The sequence below is a fragment of the Elephantulus edwardii genome, unplaced genomic scaffold (assembly GCF_000299155.1).
Source record: "Elephantulus edwardii isolate Elephantulus edwardi_28Jun2011 unplaced genomic scaffold, EleEdw1.0 scaffold00216, whole genome shotgun sequence".
NCBI classification, from domain to species: Eukaryota; Metazoa; Chordata; class Mammalia; order Macroscelidea; family Macroscelididae; genus Elephantulus; species Elephantulus edwardii.
In genome coordinates this window covers 3,071,141-3,084,140 of record NW_006399966.1, presented here as the reverse complement: position 1 = coordinate 3,084,140, position 13,000 = coordinate 3,071,141, and the positions used below count along the sequence as shown (strand labels likewise).

At 51.9% G+C, this 13,000-nt stretch overlaps 1 protein-coding gene across 1 annotated transcript in view; it reads right to left on the bottom strand.

Annotated features, from left to right (window-relative positions):
• ARHGAP27 (Rho GTPase activating protein 27) overlaps positions 1-11,923 on the bottom strand; it is a 15,222-nt gene extending 3,299 nt beyond the window's left edge. Inside the window, exons 1-9 of the mRNA XM_006897822.1 lie at positions 11,867-11,923; positions 7,125-7,529; positions 6,326-6,508; positions 5,958-6,038; positions 5,610-5,693; positions 5,176-5,243; positions 4,831-4,921; positions 4,261-4,365; positions 144-246 (exon numbers count right to left, since the gene is read on the bottom strand). Coding sequence (XP_006897884.1) covers positions 144-246; positions 4,261-4,365; positions 4,831-4,921; positions 5,176-5,243; positions 5,610-5,693; positions 5,958-6,038; positions 6,326-6,508; positions 7,125-7,529; positions 11,867-11,923 — 1,177 coding nt within the window. The remainder of the gene's footprint in view (positions 1-143; positions 247-4,260; positions 4,366-4,830; positions 4,922-5,175; positions 5,244-5,609; positions 5,694-5,957; positions 6,039-6,325; positions 6,509-7,124; positions 7,530-11,866) is intronic.
• Between the last annotated feature and the right edge of the window lie 1,077 nt (positions 11,924-13,000).

The window sequence follows — 13,000 nt, the reverse complement described above, 5'->3', positions numbered from 1 at the left end:
AGCAGTAAGGGGACTATTTGTAGGGAGGGTATTTAGCCATTGGTGTCACAGACTTTCCCCTTGTCACCTATCACAATGGGCACAGCTGCCTGCACTCTGGCTGGCTACCCCTCTCCACCAGCCCTAGAAGCCCTGGCCTCCACCTACCAGCTCCTGGATGCCCTGGGCAATGGCCTTATGCCAGGTACTGATGATGGCCTCTGAGTTGTGTTGAATCAGGTACTCCGAGCCATCATGGCTTCGCAGCTAAAGAGACACAAATCCTGGGGTCATTTCTGGTTCCTGGACCTGCTCCAGAGCTAGATCCTAGAGAGGATCCAGAGATGAAGGGGACCCATCCCTGCACCCAGGAACGCAGAGCCTAACGGAGGCAGACCTCCCCCTAGGCACAGGAATTCATCACATTTAAAGCAGTAGGTGGCAGCATCTCTGGTTTACAGATGAACAGAGGCTGATGACCAAGCAGCTTCCTCCTGGGCACAGCGAGTTAAGCAATGGAGCTAGGATCTGGTGCAGGTCTGCAAGGCTCACTGTCTGCCTCACCTCCCCCTGCTCCTCCATCCTGCTTCCCACTGAGTGGCCTCACCCAGGGCTCTGGCTTTCACTGAGGGAAAGTCATTCCCCGTGGGATGCCCTGATGTGGTGCTAGAACCAACAGTAAGAAAATGCAGAGAGAAAGGTTTTGAGAGTGGCTCCTGGAGAAAATAAGAACTCCCCCCTCCACCCCACCCTGAGGACCTAAGAGCGCTGTCCTTTCCTTTGCAGCCAGGATTCCCACTCTCCCCGCTGGGTGCTACCTCCTCTTACTGCTCACTTTGTCGTGAAGCTTAAGTGCAACAGTTCATCAAGGGAGAACTGTTTGCCATAGATAGGGCAGACTACTCAAAGCCAAGCCCTTTCAGACCAGCAGGCTGGGGCTTACCATCCTATTTGCCCTTACCCTAAAGAAATGTGTAGTGTGGATGAACTGGTGAAGGTGTGTGAGCTGGAGGAAGCAAAGCCAAGTAAGTCAGCTGGACGCTCCATCCAGACCACACTCCTTAAGAAACCTCTAGTCTAGGTTTCCACGGTCACTCTTCACCAACTGCTACCGAATGTCTACTCTCTGAAGAGCAAGGGTGCAACTTAGACGGCCCCCTCCTCAGCCTCTGGCTCGGAGGACTGAGAGTTCAAGTTCAGCATGGCTGTTTGGCATGGCAGCTCACACTAATCCTGGTGTCTGGGTCCAGTGAGTTTGAGAGCAGGTTTGAGAATCAGCAGAAATGGTCTCCACAACAGAGAACAGGTTCCGGAAACAAAGAGCACTGTCTTCTGGCTGTTCTCCTTCTAAAATTGTACTAGAGTGCTATTTAAATGGATTTAAAACTTTTAAAAACAAATAAAATAATTTAACATTCTACTGCTCGCACAATAAGTGTTTGAGTGTGAACTAAAAGGTTGGTGGTTCAAACCCACCCAGCAGCTCTGTTGCAGGAATACCTGGCAATCTTTCCATAAATAATACAGCTATGAAAATCCTAGGAGGCAATTTTACTCTGTCATGAAGTCCATAAGAGTTGAAATCTACTTGGCCACACCTGACCACCCCCCTCCCACTGCAGACTAGAGAACTTTCAATAGCTAACACAGCCTCATTTTATGTAGGAGACAAGAGCTCTACACTCTGCTATCCCAGAGAATATGTAAGAATGGTGCTTCTGAGTTTACGGCCATTATATTTTGACTGCTCTCTAAACACATAATCAGTTCACATCTGAAAACTTTAGTTTAGTGGAAAGCATTGCAGTGCCAACCCAACAACGCACATGGTTTGAATCCACCAGCTGCTCCATGGGAGAAATATGGACACTCTTCTCTTATATGATTTACAGCCTCTGAAAATCCACCGGAGGGTTAGCTATGAATTGGTTCTGATTCAATGGCACATAACAAGGACAACTTAAGATAAACCCTGATGCTGCCTGCAGCTCACCCCTAGGCAGCTGAGAGGCAGGGAGCCCTTGATTCTACTCAAGACTGCCTTCCCTTCAGCTTGAGCAATTTTCAAGAGCACTACTGGCCTTCAAATTCGTGCCACAAAGGACAACTGGGAAGCATCTACTCTGAACCTTCATAGACCGTCACTTTACTGAGAAGTGACAATTACAAAGCTGGTGGAGAAGAAACATGCCTAGCAAATGTGAGGTCCCTCCTCTCAATCTGACTCTTATGATAGACATTACTATTTGATCACAGTACACTACCCTGTCATGCCTGAAGAAAGATCCAGAATGCTTCTTTAAAAGGCTCCAACTGTTTAGATTAGCTGGTGAAACCAGTTTTCTAGCCCTGCTTTGTGGATAATCTGCTTGCTCAACTCTCAAAAACGACAGCCAGCCTCCTTGCAGAAGTAGGTTTTGTTTGTTTTTTTTTCTTTTCCCCCGAGTGGAGACATAACCCCCTAACCATCAAGTCATTGCTGAGACTTGTGACCCTCCGTGAGTTTCTGAGGCTGTAAATCTTTATGGGAGGAGGTTGGCTCCTCTTTCTCCCTAGGCATAGCTGGTGGGTTTCAAACCATTGGCAGCCCAGCTCACTACGCCAGCAGGACTCCTCAATGGAGATGAAAGTTCGTGCTTTTTGGCTTTCATCATGATGACCTACCTGAAGCAGCCCTAGAGCCCTAAACCTCTATGGAATACTTTTGCAGGGCACTGGCCGCATCCCTCCAGACTTCATATTCATGGAGCTGCATGCAAGAAACTTTCTCAAGAGCAAAGGGCTAGGAAAAAAGCTTTGATTCCCTCCATCTCTGGATAGGTTTTACTTTTATTCAACAAGAGCTAAGAGATCACTTTTCTCTTTTCACTGGCTACCAGGAAATCAGAGACTACTTTTTTTTCAACAACAACCCCATCACCTGCACATTTTTGCTCCCTGAACCTTTTCCACCTTCACTTCTCATTTGTTTTTCCTAGCCCTGATTTTTCACTGGATTTCACCACATATTTTGTGGTTTCTGTTGTGAGCAGCCTCTTAGTTTTTAGCATTTAAGGGAGGATAGGTGTAATCTCAAGACAAGACAACCATAGGCTGGGGCGCCTTCTAGGTCTATTGATAAAGCACAGTTCACAGACACAATGTCCTACAACTTAGTCCAGTAAGTAGTGTCTGGGTTTTTAGAGGCTTGTGAACAGTCATCTAAGAAGCAATTATTGGTGTCTTGCCCCCTGGAGCAAAGAATGAAGACCAATGACTCAAAGGAAAAAATAGTTTAACAAAATAGCCCACATAAATCACAGTCTCCTCTAAGCTTTGGCCAGAAGAACTAGTCTAGTATTTCCTACCACTCTGTCCAAGACCACAATTAGAAAGTTCCAGTGAGAGTGGATTAAAAAATACAATAAAATTTTAAAGACCAGACACTTTCTGGTCTTAAAGAAGCTGGGAGAACCCAGGCTACTGCACCAAGAAAACCTTCTAACTTGAAACTAAAAGCCCTCCCAGAGGCTACCTTTCAGCCAAATAGCAGTCAAGACTGTAACAGGCAATGACACCCATGAACAAGGTGTTCCTGTCACAATTAATTGCATGAGACCAAAAGGGCAACATTTATTCAGAAGCAAAGATGAAAAGGCAGGCAGGGAGAGACAGGGCAACAGAAGATAAGAAGTGGGAACCCCCGGAGGAAACAGGGACAGTGCTAACACACTGTGGACTGGAACCAAAGTCACAAGAACCGTGTGTAAGAATTATTGATTGGAAAACCAGTTTACTTTGTAAGCTTTGACCTGAAGCACAATAAAATGGAAAAGAAAACAAGATAAAATGTGAACAGTGAAGGACGTGGCATCACAAAGGACCCTTGCCTGGGCCCCGCTGGCCTCTCTTTTCCTCCTGCAAGGGCCTAACAAGCATATCCACTGCTTTGGTTTATTTACTGGGGGCCCAGAGCAGTTGGAAGCGAGGTGATGAGTGGCCAAAGCAGGTTTCCCAGCCTGGCCTATCAGAGTGAGTAGCAGGAATGGGGAGTCTCCTGTCTCTTTCAGACCAAGAATAACTGGGCATGACAGAGACACATTTTCCATAGATCCTCACCACTCTCAGGGCCACGAACTGGCAAAGTCAGCTCCTGGAGAGGCAACTGCAGTACTGCGATGCCAGAAACCCTGTGGGTCCTTGAGGAGCCTTAAGTTCTGAGAATGTCAACTCCAACTCTCCCGGGTTCCCCTTCTTCCAGAGGGCCACCGGCAAACCCCTTCCTTCATTCTCCCCACTCACCTCTAGTACGTTCTTCTTGCTGGATTTGTCTTTGGGAGCCCAGGCGAGAGAGGCCCCCTTCAGCTTCACTGTGTACTCTGGGGTGGAGAACTTGGAAGGTTGCCTCTGAAGAAGAGGGAGGAAGGGCGGGGAGCACCATTACAGGGAGCCTTCTGCTCTGACAGATCTTCCTAGCACCTGGCTCTGCCCCACGAGGCTCCTTCTCACTCCAGGGACAGGATGAGCTCAGGGTAGTCAGACAGTAGTTCTCAGGGAAGAGGCCCAGGACCTGGAACCTATAGATCTGATGCTTTTTAGCCACAGAGTGTACCAGTTGGCTTGTCCACTGCTGCTGCCCATCCAGGAAAGGGAAGGGAGAGAAGAGTGCAGCCCCATCTCTAGAACTGGAGTGCCCCCCCCAGGACTACTCTCCAGCCCCAAGTTGGCTGAACCATTACTCCTCCCTGCAAGGCCAGCTCTCTGCTACTCATGCTCTGCTGTTGTCCCAGACCTTTACAAGACTGATTAGATGAAGCCCCACAGGGTTAGGAGCAGATGGGGCGATCCCCACTCTGGGGGCCTGGGCCTCACCAGGCTGCTTGCAGCTGAGTTCCTAGAGTCTTTGAAGAATGTCAGGACGCCGCCTTCCAGCACAGTCCAGGAGGAACTCCAGTGCTTCTTCCTAGATGGGTGTGGGGTGAGCAGGGCTTGGAGGCCATGCTGGGCTGAGGCCTCCTCCCAGTGCCAACTACTTCCAAGAGCAGGGCCTGGGAAACCAAGCTATGAGCTAGATATCTTTTAGGGCCCCAGTTTGCTCATGGGATCTCTATGAACTCGCTGTGAAGATCAATAAGAGGTTGGCACACATCTTACTGTGCTGCTCAGTGAACCGCATTGTTAAGTCCCACCCAGCCCGGGATACAAATGGGCTCTCACCGGAGCCGCTTCCCCTTGTCCACAGTCTTCGTGCAATGGAGCACGCCTGCCTTGTCCAGCGTCTTGATCTGAGAGAAGAAAACAGGGGAGGTGTACCACACTGGCAAGAGGGTGCTCTGCCTTTCACCATCAACTAACTCCCCACTGGCTGGGCCTGAGTCTCCTGTGAAATCTCCTTGTCCTACACAGCTGCCTGACTGTTGGTGGAAAGTGGGGTGTTAGCTTTAGCAGCAGCTGGAGATATGTCCCCAACTTTTAATTGCACCCCACCTGGGGCTGGGTGGACCCAGACTCCTGGATCCATTCAGATCGGCTTATTGCTGGACCCCTTGAGGAAGAAGAGAGACACTAGACACAATTCTTGTTCCCAAGACCCCCAGAAGCCCCTCATTTCTTCTGTGGGGTTTCCACCAGAGCCTACACTGTCCCCTTACCTTCTCCTCAGGGGGACTATCCTGGGCAGGAGTGTCACTGTCCTGACTGGACTTGCGGATATTTTGAGGGACAGGGAAGGAGACCTAGGGAGGAAATCAATGGGGAAAAAAATTGTTGCATTAATTCTTGGTCACGGTGACACCCTCTGTGTGGGAGGAGAATGGTATGACTTTAGAAGCATGTCACCAGGCTTTGCTTCTGTGCTCTCTATGGGTGGAAATCTTCAACTTTCCCATTAGTTGCCTGGCATTAACTGCGTGCTCCACCCAAGGACACCAGGAAGAAAGGCACTGTCTTGGCTAGCATCCTTCTCTCTCCCTGGTCCTCTCCTTTCCCCAGTGAATTACCTGGGGCAGCTCCCACTGGACAGAGGTGTCTTCTAGGTTGTAGAAGTATGGCTTCCCATGCGGGTCCTCCAGCCTCACCCACTGTGGAGAGCACATGGTCAGGGGTCCTGGCCCATCTCATGAGAGGGAAAGAAATGGTTCTCTCCACCCAGAATCCAAGATAGTGCCAGTGTGTTTGGAGGGGTGCAGGTGACTGTAGTGTCGTGGGCTGGCTGGGGCTGTGGGGATCTGAGTGTGTTAAGGGAAAAGGAGGGCATGTCACAATGTCTGGAGCAGGGCCCTGATGAGGAAGGGGGCTGGAGAGAAAAGTGCTGGTGTGGCTAGAAAGCTGAATGGGCTGTAGGAAGCCCGGGCCCACCTGTTCCTACCTGTTCTTGGGTGAAGTGGTTGGTGTACAGCGTCTGGCCATCTGGGCTGATGTGACAAGACCAGCCAGGAGGTGTGGCCAAGGGACCCGCGGGGCTCAGGTCGTTGAGGGAGCCCGCTGGAGAATAGTCTTCCGACGGGTAACTGGTCAGTGATTCTGGGTAGTCAGTCTCAGGGGTGGGAGGCTGTAGGAGATGGGGTCAAGCTCTCAGAGCTAGCCTCACCTGTCCTTGGCCTCCCCTGGCCCGCCCCAGATCTGGATTATCCCCTCGCCCGCCCTCAAGTCCCTGCGGCTGTTAGGAACCGAGGAGGAGTGGGAGGTGCTAAAACAGGCCACATCCTGATCACGCCCTGTCACGCCAGGCTCCGCCCCAGGCTCTTCTTGGGTGGGTGTGGGCGGCAGAGGCGGGGTCAGGGGATCCCGAGAAGCCCGCCCACCCCAGGAGCGGCCACGCCCCTCACCCTCTGGTCCCAGGTGGGGCCAGAGCGCCGTCTCCTCTCCTCTAGCCCCGCCCCATCAGGCCCCGCCCCCTCCAGTGGTGTTCCCCTGGTACAAGGAGGGCAGAGGCGGAGCCAGAGTCTTCCCTAGAAGCCCCGCCCATCCACCATCCCATCCCCGTCCCTGGTTCAGGTGGGGGCCTGGGCTCAGTCCCCTCCCACTTTTAGCCCCGCCCCCACGAGGTCTCCGCCCCTCCAGCGTTGCTCCCTTGGTACGTGAGGGTGCAGGCGGAGCCAGAAGCCCCCTAGAAGCCACACCCTCCCCTCCAGGCCCCGCCCTCCCAGCCAGGTCCCGCCCCTCACCCTCTGGTCCCGCATGGCGCCAGGGCCCAGGCCGGGTTGCATCTCCAGCTCGTCCTCCTGTTCGTCCTGGATCTCGTCCTCCCAGGCCGTCTCTCCCGTCAGCGAGTTGTAGAAGAACACTCTGCGGCTGTTTTCATCCCAGTATTGGCCCCACTCAGCCTCGAGGCTCTCGCGGCTGCCCACAGAGGCCGGGGAGATGGTTGGGCTGGCAGTGCCCTCCGCAGCCTCGAAGGGCGACTCCCAGGTGGTCACGCCCGTGTCTGGGTTGTAGTAGTAGGGGCGCCCGGTGCCCGCGTCGGTGAGAGTCTCCCACACAGAGCTGGGACGGGGGGCTGAGGCGCGGGGCGAGGTGGCCAAAGGCTGCCGCTCCACGTTCACATACACGGGCTCCGAGGGCTCGTCCGCCTGCGGGAGGAAAGAGACAGGATTTTAAGGGAGCCTGAGGTCACATATAAATGGGTTCTGGACCAGACTCTTGTTACCTGGGCCACCTTCTGCAGGTCACATTATCTGGGAGCTCCAACTTTTAAAACTCAGTATTACCACCTCTGGAAGTTGTAGTAAAGAAGAAATGTTCTGGAAAGTGGTTTGTGAAATATGACGTGCACTAATGGCATTAGGTATCATCCAATTGCCATGAAGCGGACTCTGGCCTGTGGCCACCTCTATGGGGTTTCAGAGGCTGCAAATCTTTCTCCAGTGAAGGGGCTGTGATATTCAAACTACTGGCCTTTTGGTTTGCAGCCCAACAGTTAACCTACTGAGCCAACAAGTCTCTTTATTATTAATAACAAAGATAATGGAGCTCTCACAGCTGTGCACTCAGAGGACAGAGAAATGACCCGGGACTTCTTCTTGCCTGCCTTCCTGTGCCCCTGCTCCCCTTTAAGTCACATGGAGTCGGGGCTCTGCCATTCTAGAGCCAAGTACATATTTTGGGGTTCCCATTGAGAGCCTCATGTCTTCTCTCTCAGGCCAGAAAACCAGGACTGGAACCTCCCCAATGCAGAGTTTGCAGCTTCAGAATGAATTTCAGAGAAAGGGAAGGGGAAATGAAAGTTACTGGGTGATGTCTGAAGCACAAAGAAGAAGAATGAAGGAAATCAAAAGACACTAGAAAGCCTAGTTCAAAGAATCCTGGACCTCTGGAATGTCAACCCCACTGCCTTGAGAGACCAGAAGGGCTAGATGATGCCCAGCTAGCACCACTCACAGCTCTGAGTGGGATCACAAGAGAAGATTCTGGATAGAGTGAAAAAAAAAAAATGTAGAAAACGCAAAACCATACGAAAGACCAGACTTGCTGGTCTGAAAGAGACTATGGCCTTGAGACACCCTTCAACCCCTGAATGGAACTCAATCCCAAAGATCAACATGCAGCCAAACAATAGGCCTGCAGAGTAAACAGTAACAGCAAGCAAAAATCCACTCCACAGAACAATCAACAACAGGAGACAGAGCATTTGCCCCAAAACAAAGCTCAGAAAACGGAAAGGAGCAGGAACAAGGGATGAGTGAAACATGAGGAACATGGTGAGGGGTTGGGAAGCACTGTTGTCACACTATGGGGATTGCAAACAACACTATCAGACAAAAATGCATAGACATTGTTGAGTGGAAAAACCAATTTGCCCTTGTAAACTTTCACTTAAACCACAATAAAGTTTAAAAAAAGGTTGGGACTGAGGGAGTGAAGATTGAGGAGCAGAGTGAGTGAGGATTCTCTCCTCCTTAGAGAGGGCAAGTGGGGCTGGAGGTTCAGCTGCACAAAGATTAAGTCTCACTGTGGTGCTCTCCCACTTAACTCCCACATGGCTCCCAGCTGCCTGCAGGGCAAAGTCAAAGCCTTAACAGGGCTCACTCAAGAAAGTTCTATCAATCTGCCTGTGCTTCTTGCCTTATTTCCTGCCACTCCTTGCCCCTTGCCTTGAACTTTAAGTTCCAGTAGCTGTGTGTCTCCTCCAGGCCTCAGCTCATTCAAATCTTGGCAGGCCCTTCCCACCCCTTTCTCATTTGGCTGACTCCAATTCCTCCTTCAGGACTCTGCTTGGGTGCCAGGTTAAAGATCTTCCTGAGAACTTCTTTCCATGACCTGGGAAGGTGACCAGGGACATCCCTCCCGAGTGACCCTCATACCCAGTCTGACACCCTCACCAGAAGGAGAGGAAATGACATTATCAGAACCTGAACAACAGAATGGAGCTCTGATGGTTTACTTTAGTGATAAGAAGCTGTGCTGCAATCCCAAAGGCACGTGGTTCAAATCCACCAGCTGTTCTGTAGGAGAAGGATGGGCACTCTCCTCTGGTTCAATTAACTGCTTCCGAAAACCTGCTGGAGGGTCAACTATGGGTTGGTTCCGACTCAGAGATAAATAACAACAACAACAGGGGCTTAATTTTATTTCCCAAGAATATATAATACTCCAGGGGAAAAGAAAATATCAGAATGATAAACATAGCGCAATTCTAGTGCCTGGTTTTATAAGAACTTACAACATGCTAATAGTGGTCATCTCTGGCAATATTATAGGAGTGGAATTTGGTTTTTTAAAATTTTCTTTAAACTTTCCTGCAACCTTAAAATCTTGTACAATAAAAGTTAAAAAACAAAAAATGCAGAAGTTTCTCTGTCAACTGTGACCCCTTCATTAAGCTGTCAGCTCCTTGAGAGGAAATCATGCCTTTCTCAAGGCCCTTAAGTAGGCACCTAAGAAAACCTTCATTCATCCAGCAAAGATTCACTGCTGCAGACACTGGGAGTGCAGCAGTGAACAGAGAGACCCAGATCCCTGCCCTGGGAGAGCCCATACTCGTGCCTGTGTGTCTGTGGTGGGAAGAGGGAAAACAGGAAGGTAAGAAAGGCGAGAATAGCTAGCAGCTCAGTGATGATTTTGTTATCACTGTACGTAAAGGAGGAAAACCAAAACCCAGGCGAAGAAGGAGGCTGAAGGGCTGCCCCTTCCCAGGCACAGGGGGGCAGAGATAGCTGGGGACACACCCCACGCATGCTCCTATGGTGGAGGCAGGACCCTCTATGCCACGTCTCTTTTCTCTTTTCCTGCTATAGGTTCATGTGGCATCTAGAATTCCAACCACACCAGACCTGATGTGTCTGTTCCTGTTGTCCCTGCAGCCTAGAATGCCCAGTCTTCATTCCTACCCAAACCCTGCCCGTTTCACCAGTGTCTCCTAGGTGGGTCTTCCTCCCTAAGAGACACCTAACTTTCTGGGCCTCTGCTGCCCATGGGTCGGGTCCAGTGGCATTCCACCTTGGCATCTGGCAAGCTGTCCACCCATTTGCCTCTTTTCTCCATCCCAAAAGGAGAGCAAGACCAACTGACCCTCCATTGCACACTCCAGCAGGTGCTCCAGTGCCCTGTAGCCCATAGAAGAGCCACCCAAACACTCACTGAGCCAAGTCACTTATGGTGGCAAACTTCAGCAACAAGCATACAGGCACATCTGATACTGGAGAGAGGGTATGGTTAGATTGGAGGAAGAACTTTCTGGAATGCAGATTCTGGCCTCCTTGGGATGGGGGCAGGGAGGTGGAGGGAGGAGGATAAACCAGATGCACCTCTACCCACCCCAGGTGGACCCACTGAGGCCCTGCTCACCCCACAGGGAGTTGAGCAGCCAATGAAGCAGTCAGGCTTTGAGTCCAGAGGGCATCCCTGGTCCATGGTGCTGACTGGGATCTTACACACAGAACCCCTTCCTCCCAGCAGGTAGAGAGAAGATGAATAGAGACTAGTGTGACAGGGCCTTCACAGGAAAAGATTCAGGGCTACACCATGGGTACCAGACTGCAAGTCAAATGGGGGCAGGGTAGCACCCCTTTAAAATTAGCACATTCTAAAGATTGGGGAGACAGTAGGGAGCAGAGGTGAGCAAGCAGAAGTCTGGAAAGCAGCTGCAAGAAGTGTAGCCCTGTGGGGGGAGCCAGACTGCTGCAGCCCAGATGCCCCTTCAGACCCAGAAATCTCTGCAGAGTCCCCACAGGCCAGGACGGAGGCCTTTTCCTCTCAGCCAGCCCTTCGACCCATCTGAGCAGCTCTAGTGTCAGGTGCGGCCAGGTCAGCCCACACCTCTGACTGGAGAGAAAACTCAGCCGGTTACAGTGGAACACACACACACACACACACACACACACACACACACACACACACACACACACGATATGTACAGGAGGCGTCAGCAAACCCAAACACAGCTCAGCGACAGGAGCCTAACTCAGGTACCAAGGGCTCCTGGATACTCTTGTTTCTCTTCAGATCGTATAAATCTTTCACCTTTTACCAAGGGCTCCTGGGTCCCAGACTCCAGTTCTCTCCAAGAGACGTAAGGGACACGGGTAGTGGAAAAGAGGAAGTGGCCTTCCACCTCAGAGGAAAGGACAGAGACAAGAGGGGTCTGGCTGCGACACACCCAGCTGCTGGGTCCCCAGCACATCCTGAGGGCAGGGCTCCCCTTGTCTCCATTTCCTCCACATGTCCAAGAGGAGGTGGTAGCCCTGCCTCCCCCAGCTGCCCACTCCCTTTCAGCATCCCCCCTTCTCAGAAGAGCAGGACTTCAGAGAAGGAGAGGTTAGAAGTTCCAGCACCATGAGACGCCCTGCTCCAGACCTCAGCTCACCTCAGGGCTGGAGAATGGAGGGCCACAAAGGTCTCCTTGTCCCTATATTCCCCTTGGTGACCCTCAATAGAACCGTAACTCTCCCCTAAAGCTGGGCTTTCCTACCTGTGCCCGGAGGGCTCGACTCTCCCTCCTGGTCAGCTTGGCAATCATGTCCACCATCCTGTCCCCTCTGTCCAGGGGACAGGGCCGTGGGAAGGTCTATGGGGGTGGAGTCAAGGGGCACAACCCAGGGCTGGTACCGGGCAACAAGAAACAAGAAGTTGTCTCGAGATGGCGCGAGGCTGTGCCTCCAGCCCGTTTCCTGTCAGGGCTGCGGAAGTGCTGCCTGAGACAGAGATCTTGGGGTGGGGGTGCCTCCGGTCAGGGGTGTTTTCATGCTTCCTTGGTGTCCTGGTGGTGCACCGGGCAAGCATTCTGTTGCTAACTGGATTTGAACCCATTGCGTGCTCCATGGGAAAAAGATACAACAGCAGCTTCTAAAAAGATGGCAGCCTGGAACCCTATGAAGCAATTTAGTCAGTCCTTCGGGGTTGCTAAGAGTTGGAATCCACTCAACGACTTATGTTCGTGGTTTTTGTGGAGTTTGGGGTTTTTTTTATGTGGGGCACACTAGTTGGTCAGTGGTCTGTCGAGTCCAGTTCTGAGCCACAGGCCATAGACACAGCCCCCTCATGCACGCTCCACAGAGGGCCATGCATGTTAGACCCCCAGGGAAGGGGTGTAGGGAGGTGAGCCCAGGTGGGATGGGCACTGCAGCAGCTGCTATGCAAACTTCCCTCGCCTGGCCAGGAGTAACTCCGAGAGAGGAAACAGGACAATGAGTGGCTGCCAGCTCCCCCCAGACCTAGGGAGGATGTGATGAGAAAGAGGAAGCTCCTGTGTACACTTGGGGCTCCCGAAGAGGAAGGGGTCTGCAAAAAAGAGGCATGGGTGGGGGCACGGGGAGGAGGAGCTGGCGTCTGGGCTCTGCCAGTCACAGTCACAAACCCTGACCACTACATCTGCCTGTTTCAGTCAGCCTCCTCTTGTCCTGGCCACCAAATCGCTCTTACTCACCCCCTCCTGTTCAACTCCGTCTGCCTGTGTCCCTCATACACCCACCTCACCTTTGTCACTCATACACCCACCCCACCTGTGCCCTTCATACACCCACCCCACCTGTGTCCCTCATATACCCACCTCACCTGTGTACCCTCATACACCCACCCCACCTGTGTATCCTCATACACCCACCCC